The sequence below is a fragment of the Nerophis lumbriciformis genome, linkage group LG09 (genome assembly GCF_033978685.3).
Source record: "Nerophis lumbriciformis linkage group LG09, RoL_Nlum_v2.1, whole genome shotgun sequence".
In the NCBI taxonomy this organism is placed as follows: Eukaryota; Metazoa; Chordata; class Actinopteri; order Syngnathiformes; family Syngnathidae; genus Nerophis; species Nerophis lumbriciformis.
In genome coordinates this window covers 2,511,800-2,533,346 of record NC_084556.2, presented here as the reverse complement: position 1 = coordinate 2,533,346, position 21,547 = coordinate 2,511,800, and the positions used below count along the sequence as shown (strand labels likewise).

Sequence of the window (21,547 nt, the reverse complement as noted above, 5' to 3'; positions counted from 1 at the left end):
ACATTTTTATAGCAATATTTATTTATGTATTTCTATTATAAAATATATCACACTCTGCTCTCATGAAACATCTTAACTGCATATGTCAGATATTTGAATTGTATTTAATTGTTTTTGAAGTAATGCAATAGTAACGTCCCTCAGTAATGACATGTGTGACAGCGAGCAGGATGGTGCGATTAGTAGTAAACAAGTTTTGTGTAATTTTGGTGCAAAACTGGATAAAGATGCATATTATTTTCCCACAGTTTCCTTAATTTACAGTCAACAAAAAAACATTTTTATAGCAATATTTATTTATATGATAAAATATATCACACTCTGCTCTCATGAAACATCTTAACTGCATATGCCAGATATTTTAATTATTATTATTATTATTTTTTTAAGTAATGCAATAATAGCTTCCTTTAGTAATGACATATGTGATAGCGAGCAGGATGGTGCGATTAGTAGTAAACAGGTTTTGTGTAATTTTGGTGCAAAACTGGATAAAGATGCATATTATTTTCCCACAGTTTCCTTAATTTACAGTCAACAAAAAACATTTTTATAGCAATATTTATTTATATGATAAAATATATCACACTCTGCTCTCATGAAACATCTTAACTGCATATGCCAGATATTTTAATTATTATTATTATTATTTTTTTAAGTAATGCAATAATAGCTTCCTTTAGTAATGACATATGTGATAGCGAGCAGGATGGTGCGATTAGTAGTAAACAGGTTTTGTGTAATTTTGGTGCAAAACTGGATAAAGATGCATATTATTTTCCCACAGTTTCCTTAATTTACAGTCAACAAAAAACATTTTTATAGCAACATTTATTTATATGATAAAATATATCACACTCTGCTCTCATGAAACATCTTAACTGCATATGCCAGATATTTTAATTATTATTATTATTATTTTTTTAAGTAATGCAATAATAGCTTCCCTTAGTAATGACATATGTGATAGCGAGCAGGATGGTGCAAAAAGTAGTATTTTGTCAAACTTTGGTGCAAAACTGGATAAAAATGCATATTATTTTTCTACAGATTCCATACTTTTTATTCAATACAATATTGAATTATGTATTTATATATTATAAAATATCATCACTATTATTATTAGTAGTCCTTTTTTAATTTTAATTTATTCATTAAAAATACATTTATATATGTATTTGTGCATTTATGTTTCTTAAAAAAATAACACACAATAAATATTACTATTCTAAGATAAATAATGATGTTATAATGTTTATTTTTTTGTAGTTGTACTACTTTTTAAAGCTACAATTAACTATTTTAATTGTAATAATTATACAGTAATACGCAATAATAAGCAAAGTATTAGGAACAATAAACACATTGTTAAAAGAGTAATGATTTAATAGTGTCAATGAAAATAAGTGTCTTTGTACTTTTTAGACAGAGTTCGATTGTGCAGGTGTCCCTAATGAAGTGGGACATAATCCCTGTGCGGGTAAATGAGAACTCTTACCTGTGTGCACGCGGTAGTGGGTCTCCAGCTGGTGCTTGAGGCTAAACTTCTTGCCGCAGCCGTTACATTCGTAGGGCTTCTCGCCGGTGTGGATGCGCTTGTGGCCCTTCAGCGTGCTCTCGTCGCGGAAGCAGCTCCCGCAGAACTCGCACTCGTACGGGTGGTCCCCGGCTGCAGGAGGGCGGGAAAAAAGGTTATACTTCCACTGCATAGTCAGGAAAATTGGGGCTTATTTTCTTTACTGTGAGCTGAATATTAATATTGGTGGATTGTTTTCATATAAACTGAATGGAGTGAGGCTCCCTCAGCTGGAAATGACAGGTTGTTTTCACACGTTGACATACTTGCAGTTACAAACCCCGTTTCCATATGAGTTGGGCAATTGTGTTGGATGTAAATATAAACGGAATACAATGATTTGCAAATCCTTTTCAACCCATATTCAGTTGAATGCACTACAAAGACAAGATATTTGATGTTCAAACTCATAAACTTTATTTTTGCAGCACGTGCCAAAGTAGTTGGGAAAGGGCATGTTCACCACTGTGTTACATGGCCTTTCCTTTTAACAACACTCAGTAAACGTTTGGGAACTGAGGAGACACATTTTTGGGTGGAATTCTTTCCCATTCTTGCTTGATGTACAGCTTAAGTTGTTCAACAGTCCGGGGGTCTCCGTTGTGGTATTTTAGGCTTCATAATGCGCCACACATTTTCAATGGGAGACAGGTCTGGACTACAGGCAGGCCAGTCTAGTACCCGCACTCTTTTACTATGAAGCCACGCTGTTGTAACACGTGGCTTGGCATTGTCTTGCTGAAATAAGCAGGGGCGTCCATGATAACGTTCCTGTCTGGGGAACCTCGCTCCGTTTGCATTTCACCTGTTCATCCCACAGGTGAACAGGCTAATTGGGAACAGGTGGGTGCCATGATTGGGTATAAAAGCAGCTTCCATGAAATGCTCAGTCATTCACAAACAAGGATGGGGCGAGGGTCACCACTTTGTCAACAAATGCGTGAGCAAATTGTCGATCAGTTTAAGGACAACATTTTTCAACCAGCTATTGCAAAGGAATTTAGGGATTTCACCATCTACGGTCCGTAATATCATCAAAAGGTTCAGAGAGTCTGGAGAAATCACTGCACGTAAGCGATGATATTACGGACCTTGGAAAAAAGTGACATCAGTGTGTAAAGGATATCACCACATGGGCTCAGGAACACTTCGGAAAACCACTGTCAGTAACTACAGTTGGTCGCGACATCTGTGAGTGCAAGTTAAAACTCAAAGATGCAAAGCGAAAGCCATTTATCAACAACACCCAGAAACGCTGCCGGCTTCGCTGGGCCTGAGATGGACTGATACAAAAAAGGAAAAGTGTTCTGTGGCATGACGAGTCCACATTTCAAATTGTTTTTGGAAACTGTGGACGTCGTGTCCTCCGGACCAAAGAGGAAAAGAACCATCCGGATTGTTATAGACGCAAAGTTGAAAAGCCAGCATCTGTGATGGTATGGGGGTGTATTAGTGGCCAAGACATGGGTAACTTACACATCTGTGAAGGCGCCATTAATGCTGAAAGGTACATACAGGTTTTGGAGCAACATATGTTGCCATCCAAGCAACGTTACCATGGACGCCCCTGATTATTTCAGCAAGACAATGCCAAGCCACGTGTTACATCAACGTGGCTTCATAGTAAAAGAGTGCGGGTACTAGACTGGCCTGCCTGTAGTCCAGACCTGTCTCCCTTTGAAAATGTGTGGCGCATTATGAAGCCTAAAATAGCACAACGGAGACCCCCGGACTGTTGAACAACTTAAGCTGTACATCAAGCAAGAATGGGAAAGAATTCCACCTGAGAAGCTTCAAAAATGTGTCTCCTCAGTTCCCAAAGTGTTGTTAAAAGGAAAGGCCATGTAACACAGTGGTGAACATGCCCTTTACCAACTACTTTGGCACGTGTTGCAGCCATGAAATTCTAAGTTGAAAAAAGTTTATGAGTTTGAACATCAAATATGTTGTCTTTGTAGTGCATTCAATTGAAAATGGGTTGAAAATGATTTGCAAATCATTGTATTCCGTTTATATTTACATCCAACACAATTTCCCAACTCATATGGAAACGGGGTTTGTAATTAAATTTAGTAAAAAAAAATAAAAACAACAAAAAAAATCGCTTGCTTATAGTACAATTCACCTGCTACTCACTTGTGTTGGCAGCTGTTTAGATACAAACTGTGTGTTGATAGTAAACCTGTACTGCTATACAAGCTGCACACTGACTACTCTGAACCATATCCAACACCACACTATTGTCCTTTGAGTAGATTAAATGATTGGAAACTCAACACAGCCATGACATTATGTTCTTTACACGTGTATGCAAACTTTTGATCGCGACTGTACGTTTAATAAGAATCCCTGTTGTGTTCCAATTTTTAAAGATGAGCTGGATATAATCTCACCCAAAACCTGCAAACATGTTGTTTGTTTTCCTTCCTGTCCATCAGACGAATGTCTTGAAAAGCTCATGTTTAAATCCCGACATGGCAGACTGCAGCCCGGGCGGCGGCCGGGTGGTCTAATTGCATCCTGGTGTTTGATGAGGGGCTTCTACCTGCACGCTGCGGCACTCTCCAGTCCAGTAACGTGTCTATTTATTAATGCATTTCACTCCGACGCCGCAGCTTAAAGTCGCCATCAATGACCTATGCCTTTCATTATCTGCCTGTCCGAGCAACGGCGTGCCGGGGAATAAATTGCATTTTCTCGTTACGTGCCGCCGCTAAAAGACAATCTGGCAGCTCTGCCCGGCATATTATCTTATTTTAAGGCTTTCTTGTGTGTTTTTTTTTTTTTTTTTGCCCCGCACTTTAAATGCCGATCACATTTAGGCGACACACTTCTCTTTGAACACCTTCCCATTATTGTGACGGCGAAGGAGGGGGACGTATACGTGTGGGGGACCTGGTAAGGGACGACAAAAAAAAAAAAAAAAAATCAATAAATGTGACACTCTTTATTTGTCTGCATGAAGTTATCAGCGCCTCCTGCTGTAAGACACGCCGCCTATTCGCGGCGGAGATCACAATCCATCACCGAGTCCGACGGCCTCCGCGCCACGCCGCAGGAATAATAATGCGGCTGGCGTTCACCTGCTTTTAATTAGGGCGCCTCGGCGAGCGGGATGCGAATACCAGGACGGCTAATGCCTTTTTTTATTAAAATACCGCGTATGAGCAATAAAAAAATAACTTTTAAGAAGAAAATTAACTATAGTTATTTGTTACTTTGCCAAAAAAGTTATTAAATCACAAATTTAATTATTCTTTAATAATTACTAAGAGAATTAATTATTTCATTACTGTAAAAAAAAAAATTAAAATCTTCAAATATCTGGTATATGTAGTTGAGATGTTTCATGAAAGCAGAGTGCGTGTGCGCGCCTTAAAAAAACATATATAAGTCGCATTTTTTGGGGGAAATCTATTTGATAAAACCCAACAGCAAGAATAGACATTTGAAAGGCAATTTCAAATAAATAAAGAATAGTGAACAACAGGCTGAATAAGTATAAATAACCAACTGAGAACGTGCCTAATATGTTAACGTAACATATTATGGTAAGAGTCATTCAAATAACTATAACATATAGAACATGCTATACGTTTACCAAACAATCTGTCACTCCTAATCGCTAAATCCCATGAAATCTTATACGTCTAGTCTCTTACGTGAATGAGATCAATAATATTATTTGATATTTTACGGTAATGTGTTAATCATTTCACACATAAGTCGTCCTGAGTATAAGTCGCACTATGAAAAACTATGAAAAAAACTGCGACTTATAGTCCGAAAAATACGGTACTCTTTAATAAATGTAATTCATTACTAAGGGAATTCATTATTGCATTACTGTAAAAAAAAAAAAAAAATCTTCAAATATCTGGCATATGCAGTTGAGATGTTTCATGAGAGCAGAGTGTGTGTGTGCGCCTTTAAAAGGCGGTGCCTGTTGCCAAGTGACATGTAACGGCAGTTGTGTTTGTTAGCTTAGCAGCGGCAGTTTTTTTGGGGTTTTGTTTTGGCTCTGATGGCTTTCTGTTGAATATTTTCACTGTACAGTGTTAGAGAATGAAAAGATAGAAGGTGGTCTTATCTTCTTGTCGGCAAACAGGGTGATGTTTACGACGTTACCGATTGGTCGCGCCACGCCGCAGGAATAATAATGCGGCTGGCGTTCACCTGCTTTTAATTAGGGCGCCTCGGCGAGCGGGATGCGAATACCAGGACGGCTAATGCCTTTTTTATTAAAATACCGCGTATGAGCAATAAAAAAATGACTTTTAAGAAGAAAATTAACTATAGTTATTTGTTACTTTGCCAAAAAAGTTATTAAATCACAAATTTAATAATTACTTAATAATTACTAAGAGAATTAATTATTTCATTACTGTAAAAAAAAAAAATTAAAATCTTCAAATATCTGGTATATGTAGTTGAGATGTTTCATGAAAGCAGAGTGCGTGTGCGCACCTTAAAAAAAACATATATAAGTCACATTTTTTGGGGGAAATCTATTTGATAAAACCCAACAGCAAGAATAGACATTTGAAAGGCAATTTCAAATAAATAAAGAATAGTGAACAACAGGCTGAATAAGTATAAATAACCAACTGAGAACGTGCCTAATATGTTAACGTAACATATTATGGTAAGAGTCATTCAAATAACTATAACAGATAGAACATGCTATACGTTTACCAAACAATCTGTCACTCCTAATCGCTAAATCCCATGAAATCTTATACGTCTAGTCTCTTACGTGAATGAGATCAATAATATTATTTGATATTTTACGGTAATGTGTTAATCATTTCACACATTAGTCGTCCTGAGTATAAGTCGCACTATGAAAAACTATGAAAAAAACTGCGACTTATAGTCCGAAAAATACGGTACTCTTTAATAAATGTAATTCATTACTAAGGGAATTCATTATTGCATTACTGTAAAAAAAAAAAAAAATCTTCAAATATCTGGCATATGCAGTTGAGATGTTTCATGAGAGCAGAGTGTGTGTGTGCGCCTTTAAAAGGCGGTGCCTGTTGCCAAGTGACATGTAACGCCAGTTGTGTTTGTTAGCTTAGCAGCGGCAGTTTTTTTTGGTTTTTTTTTTTGGCTCTGATGGCTTTCTGTTGAATATTTTCACTGTACAGTGTTAGAGAATGAAAAGATAGAAGGTGGTCTTATCTTCTTGTCCGCAAACAGGGTGATGTTTACGACGTTACCGATTGGTCGCGCCACGCCGCAGGAATAATAATGCGGCTGGCGTTCACCTGCTTTTAATTAGGGCGCCTCGGCGAGCGGGATGCGAATACCAGGACGGCTAATGCCTTTTTTATTAATATACCGCGTATGAGCAATAAAAAAAATACTTTTAAAAAGAAAATTAACTATAGTTATTTGTTACTTTGCCAAAATAGTTATTAAATCACAAATTTAATTATTATTTAATAATTACTAAGAGAATTAATTATTTCATTACTGTAAAAAAAAAAAATTAAAATCTTCAAATATCTGGTATATGTAGTTGAGATGTTTCATGAAAGCAGAGTGCGTGTGCGCGCCTTAAAAAAACATATATAAGTCGCATTTTTGGGGGAAATTTATTTGATAAAACCCAACACCAAGAATAGGCATTTGAAAGGCAATTTCAAATAAATAAAGAATAGTGAACAACAGGCTGAATAAGTATAAATAACCAACTGAGAACGTGCCTAATATGTTAACGTAACATATTATGGTAAGAGTCATTCAAATAACTATAACATATAGAACATGCTATACGTTTACCAAACAATCTGTCACTCCTAATCGCTAAATCCCATGAAATCTTATACGTCTAGTCTCTTACGTGAATGAGATCAATAATATTATTTGATATTTTACGGTAATGTGTTAATCATTTCACACATAAGTCGTCCTGAGTATAAGTCGCACTATGAAAAACTATGAAAAAAACTGCGACTTATAGTCCGAAAAATATGGTACTCTTTAATAAATGTAATTCATTACTAAGGGAATTCATTATTGCATTACTGTAAAAAAAAAAAAAAAAAATCTTCAAATATCTGGCATATGCAGTTGAGATGTTTCATGAGAGCAGAGTGTGTGTGTGCGCCTTTAAAAGGCGGTGCCTGTTGCCAAGTGACATGTAACGGCAGTTGTGTTTGTTAGCTTAGCAGCGGAAGTTTTTTTTTGTTTTTTTTTGGCTCTGATGGCTTTCTGTTGAATATTTTCACTGTACAGTGTTAGAGAATGAAAAGATAGAAGGTGGTCTTATCTTCTTGTCCGCAAACAGGGTGATGTTTACGACGTTACTGATTGGTCGCGCCACGCCGCAGGAATAATAATGCGGCTGGCGTTCACCTGCTTTTAATTAGGGCGCCTCGGCGAGCGGGATGCGAACACCAGGACGGCTAATGCCTTTTTTTATTAAAATACCGCGTATGAGCAATAAAAAAATGACTTTTAAGAAGAAAATTAACTATAGTTATTTGTTACTTTGCCAAAAAAGTTATTAAATCACAAATTTAATTATTCTTTAATAATTACTAAGAGAATTAATTATTTCATTACTGTAAAAAAATTTTTTAAAATCTTCAAATATCTGGTATATGTAGTTGAGATGTTTCATGAAAGCAGAGTGCGTGTGCGCGCCTTAAAAAAACATATATAAGTCGCATTTTTTGGGGAAATCTATTTGATAAAACCCAAAAACAATAATAGACATTTGAAAGGCAATTTAAAATAAATAAAGAATAGTGAACAACAGGCTGAATAAGTATAAATAACCAACTGAGAACGTGCCTAATATGTTAACGTAACATATTATGGTAAGAGTCATTCAAATAACTATAACATATAGAACATGCTATACGTTTACCAAACAATCTGTCACTCCTAATCGCTAAATCCCATGAAATCTTATACGTCTAGTCTCTTACGTGAATGAGATAAATAATATTATTTGATATTTTACGGTATTGTGTTAATCATTTCACACATAAGTCGTCCTGAGTATAAGTCGCACTATGAAAAAATATGAAAAAAACTGTGACTTATAGTCCGAAAAATATGGTACTCTTTAATAAATGTAATTCATTACTAAGGGAATTCATTATTGCATTACTGTAAAAAAAAAAAAAAAATCTTCAAATATCTGGCATATGCAGTTGAGATGTTTCATGAGAGCAGAGTGTGTGTGTGCGCCTTTAAAAGGCGGTGCCTGTTGCCAAGTGACATGTAACGGCAGTTGTGTTTGTTAGCTTAGCAGCGGCAGTTTTTTTGGGTTTTTTTTTTGGCTCTGATGGCTTTCTGTTGAATATTTTCACTGTACAGTGTTAGAGAATGAAAAGATAGAAGGTGGTCTTATCTTCTTGTCGGCAAACAGGGTGATGTTTACGACGTTACCGATTGGTCGCGCCACGCCGCAGGAATAATAATGCGGCTGGCGTTCACCTGCTTTTAATTAGGGCGCCTCGGCGAGCGGGATGCGAATACCAGGACGGCTAATGCCTTTTTTATTAAAATACCGCGTATGAGCAATAAAAAAATGACTTTTAAGAAGAAAATTAACTATAGTTATTTGATACTTTGCCAAAAAAGTTATTAAATCAAAATGTAATTATTCTTTAATAATTACTAAGGGAATTAATTATTTCATTACTGTAAAAAAAAAATTAAAATCTTCAAATATCTGGTATATGTAGTTGAGATGTTTCATGAAAGCAGAGTGCGTGTGCGCGCCTTAAAAAAACATATATAAGTCACATTTTTTTGGGGAAATCTATTTGATAAAACCCAACAGCAAGAATAGACATTTGAAAGGCAATTTCAAATAAATAAAGAATAGTGAACGACAGGCTGAATAAGTGTAAATAACCAACTGAGAACGTGCCTAATATGTTAACGTAACATATTATGGTAAGAGTCATTCAAATAACTATAACATATAGAACATGCTATACGTTTACCAAACAATCTGTCACTCCTAATCGCTAAATCCCATGAAATCTTATACGTCTAGTCTCTTACGTGAATGAGCTAAATAATATTATTTGATATTTTACGGTAATGTGTTAATCATTTCACACATAAGTCGTCCTGAGTATAAGTCGCACTATGAAAAACTATGAAAAAAACTGCGACTTATAGTCCGAAAAATACGGTACTCTTTAATAAATGTAATTCATTACTAAGGGAATTCATTATTGCATTACTGCAAAAAAAAAAAAAAAATCTTCAAATATCTGGCATATGCAGTTGAGATGTTTCATGAGAGCAGAGTGTGTGTGTGCGCCTTTAAAAGGCGGTGCCTGTTGCCAAGTGACATGTAACGGCAGTTGTGTTTGTTAGCTTAGCAGCGGAAGTTTTTTTTTTGTTTACTTGTGGCTCTGATGGCTTTCTGTTGAATATTTTCACTGTACTGTGTTAGAGAATGAAAAGATAGAAGGTGGTCTTATCTTCTTGTCGGCAAACAGGGTGATGTTTACGACGTTACCGATTGGTCGCGCCACGCCGCAGGAATAATAATGCGGCTGGCGTTCACCTGCTTTTAATTAGGGCGCCTCGGCGAGCGGGATGCGAATACCAGGACGGCTAATGCCTTTTTCATGAATATACCGCGTATGAGCAATAACGCAGTGGTAATAAAAGAATCCACTAAACAAGGGGTTACATTTAATAGTCAGTTTTATGACTACAACTATGAATATAATTGCAGGGAAACAACACAGTTCAACGCACATGAATTATTACTGAGTAGGGCCGTGAATCTTTGGGCACCTTCCCATTCCCGGGGTGATGATTCGATTCAATTCAGAATCGATTCTCGATTTAAAGTACCAGTTGAGTGGAAAAACATGAACTTCATTGTATCCACTAAACCGGGGGTCAGCAAACCGCGGCTTTTGAGCTGCATGTGGCTCTTTAGTGCCGCCCTAGTGGCTTCCTGGAGCATTTTACTTAGCATTGTTGTTGATGGGGAAGGGATCTCCGACACAGATCACGTGACTGGCTTCCTCACTATCTCTCAAAATGAGATTGATACTATTTTGATTATATCTATTTATTCGCAAATTGTGAATGTCTTTTGGTTTGATAAAGCAAATATATATGAAAATAGTAGAGATGTCCGATAATGGCTTTTTTGCCGATACCCGATATTGTCCAACTCTTAATTACCGATTCCGATATCAACCGATACCGATATATACAGTGGTGGAATTAACACATTATTATGCCTCATTTTGTTGTGATGCCCCGCTGGATGCATTAAACAATGTAACAAGGTTTTCCAAAATAAATCAACTCAAGTTATGGAAAAAAAAAATGCCATATTTATTATTGAAGTCACAAAGTGCATTATTTTTTTTTTAACATGCCTCAAAACAGCAGCTTGGAATTCGGGACATGCACTCCCTGAGAGAGCATGAGGAGGTTCAGGTGGCGGGGTTGGGGCGTAGGGGGTAGCGGGGGGTGTATATTGTAGCGTCCCGGAAGAGTTAGTGCTGCAAGGGGTTCTGGGTATTTGTTCTATTGTGTTTATGTTGTGTTACGGTGCGGATGTTCTCCCGAAATGTGTTTGTCATTCTTGTTTGGTGTGGGTTCACAGTGTGGCGCATATTTGTAACAGTGTTAAAGTTGTTTATACGGCCACCCTCAGTGTGACCTGTATGGCTGTTGACACTTGTGTGTGTGGAAAGCCGTAGATATTATGTGATTGGGCCGGCACGCAAAGGCAGGGCCTTTTAAGGTTTATTGACGCTCTGTACTTCTCCCTACGTCCGTGTACACAGCGGCGTTTTAAGAACTCATGAATTTTACTTTTTGAAACCGATACCGATAATTTTGAAACCGATACCGATAATTTCCGATATTACATTTTAAAGCATTGATCGGCCGATATTATCGGACATCTCGAGAAAATAGCTTCAATATTCTTGATCATCTTCGGTGGCATAAGGGACGGTGTGAGCCAAGACATCCAGGGGGGTTTAGCTCGCTCGTCTGCGGGAACAAACTGCCGCCATTGCTTGCCGTGCTACCGAGGTCCTTTGTCCCTGAATTGCTCACACACTCCGGCAGATTCAATGGGGGTCTGGCGGCAGATTTCTTTGACTTTATCGTCGGAAATGCATCTGCTTTGAGTGTCGCAGGATATCCACACATTCTTGCCATCTCTGTCGTCGGTAAAGTGTGCGGAACAAACGTCCAATTTCTTGCCTCTTTCGCATCTTTGGGCCACTGGTGCAACTTGAATCCGTCAATCAATCAATCAATCAATCTTTATTTATATAGCCCTAAATCACAAGTGTCTCAAAGGGCTGCACAAGCCACAACGACATCCTCGGTACAAAGCCCACATACGGGCAAGGAAAAACTCACCCCAGTGGGACGTCGATGTGAATGACTATGAGAAACCTTGGAGAGGACCGCATATGTGGGTAACCCCCCCCCCCTCTAGGGGAGACCGAAAGCAATGGATGTCGAGTGGGTCTGACATAATATTGTGAGAGTCCAGTCCATAGTGGATCCAACATAATAGTAAGAGTCCAGTCCATAGTGGGGCCAGCAGGACACCATCCCGAGCGGAGACGTATTGCAGTATCCGTCGTAGATACAGTTGTATCTGTGTTCATAGAACCCAGTTGTAGCTGGGATGCGTTGTCTTTAATCTCCTTTCTAATGAGTTCAATTTTCTTATTAAAGAAATTCATAAAGTCATCTGCCGAGTGGGTGGAGCTATTGGGAGGAGTCCCTTGTTGGGTTAGCGATGCTACTGTACTAAACAAAAATTTAGGGTCGTTTTTGTTGAGGCGGATGAGATTTGAGTAATATTTAGCTTTAGCTAAGGTAAGCATGCGTTTATACGATATTAAACTATCACTCCATGCTTGATGGAAAACCTCAAGCTTGGTCGCGCGCCATTTGCGTTCCAACTTTCTACATGATAATTTATGAGCTCTGGTTTCCTCTGTAAACCATGGGGTGCGCCTTTTAGGGGCCCTTTTTTGTTTTAGCGGTGCTATACTATCAATGGTTTTGCGCAGGGCATTGTCAAAGTTGTTAGTGAGGTTATCAATAGAGCCGACATAATTTGGGAATGGTGCCATTACCGAAGGCAGTAGGTCAGCAAGAGTCATCGTTGTGGCGGCATTAATGTTGCGGCTGCTATAGCAGTTATTATTATTATTAGTTTGTTGACAATGAGTCAGAACTTCGAATTTTATAAGGTAATGATCGGACATTACTTTAGTATACGGGAGTACCATAACTTTGGAGGTGGTGACACCCCTGACCAGCACTAGATCTATCGTATTGCCGTTGCGATGCGTAGGTTCATTTATTATTTGTGTAAGACCCGTCCCTGTTGGTGTTGTTACACCCTCCGACAACACACCGACGAGGCATGATGTCTCCAAGGTACGGAAAACAGTCGAAAAAAACGGAAAATAACAGAGCTGATTTGACTCGGTGTTTGAGAAAATGGCGGATTGCTTCCCGATGTGACGTCATGGCTCCGAGAGCGAATATTAGAAAGGCGTTTAATTCGCCAAAATTCACCCATTTAGAGTTCGGAAATCGGTTAAAAAAAATATATGGTCTTTTTTCTGCAACATCAAGGTATATATTGACGCTTACATAGGTCTGGTGATAATGTTCCCCTTTAAGGACAAGGATGGCATCTTCTACTATGAAAAGGACAGTGACAACTTAGCAGTGTAGTGGTCTCATTATTGACACTTCCTCCTTCCCATGCCATTGGGACTCTTTTCCAACACCTTTCTATTGAATGTAATTCTTGTATTTCACGTTATGACTGTATTTGGGTTTTCTGTATACAATGTGAGTGAGAAATCTGTGAGTGAGTGAGTATTTCACTATTAAAAAAAAAAAAGAGAGTATTTTCCCATTAAATACTGTTTAGCCATGAAAACACTACACTTTTACACAAATAAGTGTATAATAAGAAGTATATTTTGCAATATAAACATTAGCATTTGAGTATTTCCCCATTAAATACTATGTTTAGCCATGAAAACTTTACATTTTGACACAAAGAAGTGTATTATAAGAAATATATTTTGCATTACACAACAATTTGAGTATTTCACCATTAAAAAAAGAGTATTTCCCCATTAAATACTACGTTTAGCCATGGAAACACTACACTTTTACACAAAGAAATGTATTATAAGAAGTATATTTTGCATTACACAAGAATTTGAGTATTTCACCATTAAAAAAAAGAGTATTTCCCCAATAAATACTAAGTTTAGCCATGAAAACTTTACATTTGTACACAAAGAAATGTATTATAAAAAGTACAATTTGAAATACAAACAGTAGAATTTGAGTATTTCACCATTAAATACTACGTTTAGCCGTGAAAACACTACATTTTTACACAAAGAAGTGTATTATAAGAGGCACATTTTGCAATACAAACAGTAGAATTTGAGTATTTCACTATTAAAAAAAGTATTTCCCCATTAAATACTATGTTTAGCCATGAAAATACTACATTTTTACACTAAGAAGTGTATTATAAGAAGTATATTTTGCAATATAAACTTCAGAATTTGAGTATTTCCCCATTAAATACTACGTTAAGCCATGGAAACACTACACTTTTACACAAAGAAATGTATTATAAGAAGTATATTTTGCATTACACTAGAATTTGAGTATTTCACCATTAAAAAAAAGAGTATTTCCCCAATAAATACTAAGTTTAGCCATGAAAACTTTACATTTGTACACAAAGAAATGTATTATAAGAAGTACAATTTGAAATACAAACAGTAGAATTTGAGTATTTCACCATTAAAAGAAAGTATTTCCCCATTAAATACTACGTTTAGCCATGAAAACACTACACTTTTACACAAAGAAGTGTATTATAAGAGGTACATTTTGCAATACAAACAGTAGAATTTGAGTATTTCACTATTAAAAAAAGTATTTCCCCATTAAATACTATGTTTAGCCATGAAAATACTACATTTTTACACTAAGAAGTGTATTATAAGAAGTATATTTTGCAATATAAACTTCAGAATTTGAGTATTTCCCCATTAAATACTACGTTTAGCCGTGAAAACACTACACTTTTACACAAAGAAGTGTATTATAAGAGGTACATTTTGCAATACAAACAGTAGAATTTGAGTATTTCACTATTAAAAAAAGTATTTCCCCATTAAATACTATGTTTAGCCATGAAAATACTACATTTTTACACTAAGAAGTGTATTATAAGAAGTATATTTTGCAATATAAACTTCAGAATTTGAGTATTTCCCCATTAAATACTACGTTAAGCCATGAAAACACTACACTTTTACACAAAGAAGTGTATTATAAGAAGTATATTTTGCAATACACACAGTAGAATTGTATTTCACGTTATGACTGTATTTGGGTTTTCTGTATACAATGTGAGTGAGAAATCTGGTATAACTTGGGAAGCAAAATGACTTTTTTTTGGGTTGTGTTTTTAAGGTTGAGGTCACACAGAGAGAAGATAACGCACAAACAGAGTCAATATTTCGGAGGCTGAATTCATAAGCGATCGCGTTATCATTCGCTATCCAATTGGAAATCAAATTTCCAGCGAATATGTGGCGCCAATGACCTGAGCTCTCTCTCTCCCCCCCGCCCCCCTCTCTCCTCTCCCTCGTTGTCTTGTTTATCGCCTGTAAACTTTATCTGGACACGCAGCGATGCACAGCTTTTAAAAAGTGCATTTTAGTGTGCGCTTTGAAAAAAAAAAAAAAAAGTCACGATTACTTACAAGGCGATAAAGCAAGTAAGGAGGAAGAGATAAGAAGCGGCGGAGAATAAAACACGGCGTTGTTCGGGCTCAGTGCACAAATCATACTCGGGGGGGATAAACAACAAATGACGCATTAAAGCGCTCTTCAAGATAAAGAGGCCGACCAGGATTGTGGCGCCCCCTTTAGGTTGTGGTCAACATACTTTTGTACTACTTGCGAGCATACAGGTAAAAGCCAGTAAATTAGAATATTTTGAAAAACTTGATTTATTTCAGTAATTGCATTCAAAAGGTGTAACTTGTACATTATATTTATTCATTGCACACAGACTGATGCATTCAAATGTTTATTTCATTTAATTTTGATGATTTGAAGTGGCAACAAATGAAAATCCAAAATTCCATGTGTCACAAAATTAGAATATTACTTAAGGCTAATACAAAAAAGGGATTTTTTAGAAATGTTGGCCAACTGAAAAGTATGAAAATGAAAAATATGAGCATGTACAATACTCAATACTTGGTTGGAGCTCCTTTTGCCTCAATTACTGCGTTAATGCGGCGTGGCATGGAGTCGATGAGTTTCTGGCACTGCTCAGGTGTTATGAGAGCCCAGGTTGCTCTGATAGTGGCCTTCAACTCTTCTGCGTTTTTGGGTCTGGCATTCTGCATCTTCCTTTTCACAATACCCCACAGATTTTCTATGGGGCTAAGGTCAGGGGAGTTGGCGGGCCAATTTAGAACAGAAATACCATGGTCCGTAAACCAGGCACGGGTAGATTTTGCGCTGTGTGCAGGCGCCAAGTCCTGTTGGAACTTGAAATCTCCATCTCCATAGAGCAGGTCAGCAGCAGGAAGCATGAAGTGCTCTAAAACTTGCTGGTAGACGGCTGCGTTGACCCTGGATCTCAGGAAACAGAGTGGACCGACACCAGCAGATGACATGGCACCCCAAACTATCACCCAACCATGCAAATTTTGCATTTCCTTTGGAAATCGAGGTCCCAGAGTCTGGAGGAAGACAGGAGAGGCACAGGATCCACGTTGCCTGAAGTCTAGTGTAAAGTTTCCACCATCAGTGATGGTTTGGGGTGCCATGTCATCTGCTGGTGTCGGTCCACTCTGTTTCCTGAGATCCAGGGTCAACGCAGCCGTCTACCAGCAAGTTTTAGAGCACTTCATGCTTCCTGCTGCTGACCTGCTCTATGGAGATGGAGATGTCAAGTTCCAACAGGACTTGGCGCCTGCACACAGCGCAAAATCTACCCGTGCCTGGTTTACGGACCATGGTATTTCTGTTCTAAATTGGCCCGCCAACTCCCCTGACCTTAGCCCCATAGAAAATCTGTGGGGTATTGTGAAAAGGAAGATGCAGAATGCCAGACCCAAAAACGCAGAAGAGTTGAAGGCCACTATCAGAGCAACCTGGGCTCTCATAACACCTGAGCAGTGCCAGAAACTCATGGACTCCATGCCACGCCGCATTAACGCAGTAATTGAGGCAAAAGGAGCTCCAACCAAGTATTGAGTATTGTACATGCTCATCTTTTTCATTTTCATACTTTTCTGTTGGCCAACATTTCTAAAAATCCCTTTTTTGTATTAGCCTTAAGTAATATTCTAATTTTGTGACACACGGAATTTTGGATTTTCATTTGTTGCCACTTCAAATCATCAAAATTAAATGAAATAAACATTTGAATGCATCAGTCTGTGTGCAATGAATAAATATAATGTACAAGTTACACCTTTTGAATGCAATTACTGAAATAAATCAAGTTTTTCAAAATATTCTAATTTACTGGCTTTTACCTATATATGTCACAAATGTATCCTCAAAGTGTTATCATCATTACCAAAGTTTACATTACAAAGTGTATTACAAGAAGTACATTTTGAGCATTTGAGTACAAACCCCGTTTCCATATGAGTTGGGAAATTGTGTTAGATGTAAATATAAACGGAATACAATGATTTGCAAATCCTTTTCAACCCATATTCAGTTGAATGCACTACAAAGACAAGATATTTGATGTTCAAACTCATAAACTTTATTTTTATTTTTTTTTGCAAATAATAATTAACTTAGAATTTCATGGCTGCAACACGTGCCAAAGTAGTTAGTAGTAGTAACTGTGTTACATCACCTTTTCTTTTAACAACACTCAATAAATGATTGGGAACTGAGGAAACTAATTGTTGAAGCTTTGAAAGTGGAATTCTTTCCCATTCTTGTTTTATGTAGAGCTTCAGTCGTTCAACAGTTCTCCGCTGTCGTATTTTACGCTTCATAATGCGCCACACATTTTCGATGGGAGACAGGTCTGGACTGCAGGCGGACCAGGAAAGTACCCGCACTTTTTTTTTTACGAAGCCACGCTGTTGTAACACGTGCTGAATGTGGCTTGGCTTTGTCTTGCTGAAATATGAAAAAGACGGCGCTTAGATGGCAGCATATGTTGTTCCAAAACCTGTATGTACCTTTCAGCATTAATGGTGCCTTCACAGATGTGTAAGTTACCCATGCCTTGGGCACTAATGCACCCCCATACCATCACAGATGCTGGCTTTTCAACTTTGCTTCAATAACAGTCTGAATGGTTCGCTTCCCCTTTGGTCCGGATGACACGATGTCGAATATTTCCAAAAACAATTTGAAATGTGGACTCGTCAGACCACAGAACACTTTTCCACTTTGCATGAGTCCATCTTAGATGAGCTCGGGCCCAGAAAAGCCGGCGGCGTTTATGGGTGTTGTTGATAAATGGCTTTCGCTTTGCATAGTAGAGCTTTAACTTGCACTTACAGATGTAGCGACAAACTGTATTTAGTGACAGTGGTTTTCTGAAGTGTTCCTGAGCCCATGTGGTGATATCCTTTAGAGATTGATGTGGGTTTTTGATACAGTGCCGTCTGAGGGATCGAAGGTCACGGTCATTCAGTGTTGGTTTCCGGCCATGCCGCTTACGTGGAGTGATTTCTCCAGATTCTCTGAACCTTTTGATGATATTACGGACCGTAGATGTTGAAATCCTTAAATTTCTTGCAATTGCACTTTGAGAAACGTTGTTCTTAAACTGTTTGACTATTTGCTCACGCAGTTGTGGACAAAGGGGTGTACCTCGCCCCATCCTTTCTTGTGAAAGACTGAGCATTTTTTGGGAAGCTGTTTTTATACCCAATCATGGCACCCACCTGTTCCCAATTAGCCTGCACACCTGTGGGATGTTCCAAATAAGTGTTTGATGAGCATTCCTCAACTTTATCAGTATTTATTGCCACCTTTCCCAACTTCTTTGTCACGTGTTGCTGGCATCAAATTCTAAAATTAATGATTATTTTCCAAAAAAAAAAAGTTTATCAGTTTGAACATCAAATATGTTGTCTTTGTAGCATATTCAACTGAATATGGGTTGAAAATGATTTGCAAATCATTGTATTCCGTTTATATTTACATCTAACACAATTTCCCAACTCATATGGAAACGGGGTTTGTATTTCCCCATTAAATACTACGTTTAGCCATGAAAACACTACATTTTTACTACGTTAATACTATATCAATACTACGTTTAGCTATCAAAACTTTACATTTGTACACAAAGAAATGTATTATAAGAAGTATATTTTGCATTACACTAGAATGTGAGTATTTCACTATTAAAAAAAAAAAAAAGAGTATTTTCCCATTAAATACTGTTTAGCCATGAAAACACTACACTTTTACACAAATAAGTGTATAATAAGAAGTATATTTTGCAATATAAACATTAGCATTTGAGTATTTCCCCATTAAATACTATGTTTAGCCATGAAAACTTTACATTTTGACACAAAGAAGTGTATTATAAGAAATATATTTTGCATTACACAACAATTTGAGTATTTCACCATTAAAAAAAGAGTATTTCCCCATTAAATACTACGTTTAGCCATGGAAACACTACACTTTTACACAAAGAAATGTATTATAAGAAGTATATTTTGTATTACACTAGAATTGGAGTATTTCACGATTAAAAAAATAGTATTTCCCCATTAAATACTACATTTAGCCATGAAAACACTACACTTTTACACAAAGAAGTGTATTATAAGAAGTATATTTTGCAATACAAACAGTAGAATTTGAGTATTTCACTATTTAAAAAAAGTATATCCCCATTAAATACTACATTGAGCCATGAAAACTTTAAATTTTTACACAAAGAAGTGTATTATAAGAAGTATGTTTTGCATTACACTAGAATTTGAGTATTTCACCATTAAAAAAGAGTATTTCCCCATTAAATACTACGTTTAGCTATGAAAACACTACACTTTTACACAAATAAGTGTATAATAAGAAGTATATTTTGCAATATAAACATTAGCATTTGAGTATTTCCCCATTAAATACTATGTTTAGCCATGAAAACTTTACATTTTGACACAAAGAAGTGTATTATAAGAAATATATTTTGCATTACACAACAATTTGAGTATTTCACCATTAAAAAAAGAGTATTTCCCCATTAAATATTACGTTTAGCCATGGAAACACTACACTTTTACACAAAGAAATGTATTATAAGAAGTATATTTTGCATTACACTAGAATTGGAGTATTTCACCATTAAAAAAATAGTATTTCCCGATTTAATACTACGTTTAGCCATGAAAACACTACACTTTTACACAAAGAAGTGTATTATAAGAAGTATATTTTGCAATACAAATAATAGAATTTGAGTATTTCACTATTTAAAAAAGGTATATCCCCATTAAATACTACATTTAGCCATGAAAACTTTAAATTTTTACACAAAGAAGTGTATTATAAGAAGTATGTTTTGCATTACACTAGAATTGGAGTATTTCACCATTAAAAAAGAGTATTTCCCCATTAAATACTACGTTTAGCCATGAAAACCCTACATTTTTACACAAAGAAGTGTATTATAAGACGTATATTTTGCAATACACACAGTAGAATTTGAGTATTTCACTATTTAAAAAAAGTATATCCCCATTAAATACTACATTTAGCCATGAAAACTTTAAATTTTTACAGAAAGAAAAGTATTATAAGAAGTATATTTTGCATTACACTAGAATTGGAGTATTTCACCATTAAAAAAAAAAGAGTATTTCCCCATTAAATACTACGTTTAGCCATGAAAACACTACATTTTTACACAAAGAAGTGTATTATAAAAAGCATATTTTGCAATATAAACTTTAGAATTTGAGTATTTCACCATTAAATACTACGTTTAGCCATGAAAACACTACACTTTTACACAAATAAGTGTATAATAAGAAGTATATTTTGCAATATAAACATTAGCATTTGAGTATTTCCCCATTAAATACTATGTTTAGCCATGAAAACTTTACATTTTGACACAAAGAAGTGTATTATAAGAAATATATTTTGCATTACACAACAATTTGAGTATTTCACCATTAAAAAAAGAGTATTTCCCCAACAAATACTACGTTTAGCCATGGAAACACTACACTTTTACACAAAGAAATGTATTATAAGAAATATATTTTGCATTACACAACAATTTGAGTATTTCACCATTAAAAAAAAGAGTATTTCCCCAATAAATACTAAGTTTAGCCATGAAAACTTTACATTTTTACACAAAGAAATGTATTATAAGAAGTATATTTTGCATTACACTAGAATTGGAGTATTTCACCATTAAAAAAATAGTATTTCCCCATTAAATACTACATTTAGCCATGAAAACACTACACTTTTACACAAAGAAGTGTATTATAAGAAGTATATTTTGCAATACAAACAGTAGAATTTGAGTATTTCACTATTTAAAAAAAGTATATCCCCATTAAATACTACATTTAGCCATGAAAACTTTACATTTTGACACAAAGAAGTGTATTATAAGAAGTATATTTTGCATTACACTAGAATTGGAGTATTTCACCATTACAAAAGAGTATTTCCCCATTAAATACTACGTTTAGCCATGAAAACACTACACTTTTACACAAATAAGTGTATAATAAGAAGTATATTTTGCAATATAAACATTAGCATTTGAGTATTTCCCCATTAAATACTATGTTTAGCCATGAAAACTTTACATTTTGACACAAAGAAGTGTATTATAAGAAATATATTTTGCATTACACAACAATTTGAGTATTTCACCATTAAAAAAAGAGTATTTCCCCAT

At 36.1% G+C, this 21,547-nt stretch overlaps 1 protein-coding gene across 3 annotated transcripts in view; it reads right to left on the bottom strand.

Annotated features, from left to right (window-relative positions):
* zbtb16a (zinc finger and BTB domain containing 16a) overlaps nt 1-21,547 on the bottom strand; it is a 485,240-nt gene that overhangs the window by 12,283 nt on the left and 451,410 nt on the right. For all 3 annotated transcript variants that reach the window (XM_061962821.2, XM_061962820.2, XM_061962822.2), the window contains exon 6: nt 1,499-1,669. In XM_061962821.2, coding sequence (XP_061818805.2) covers nt 1,499-1,669 — 171 coding nt within the window. The remainder of the gene's footprint in view (nt 1-1,498; nt 1,670-21,547) is intronic.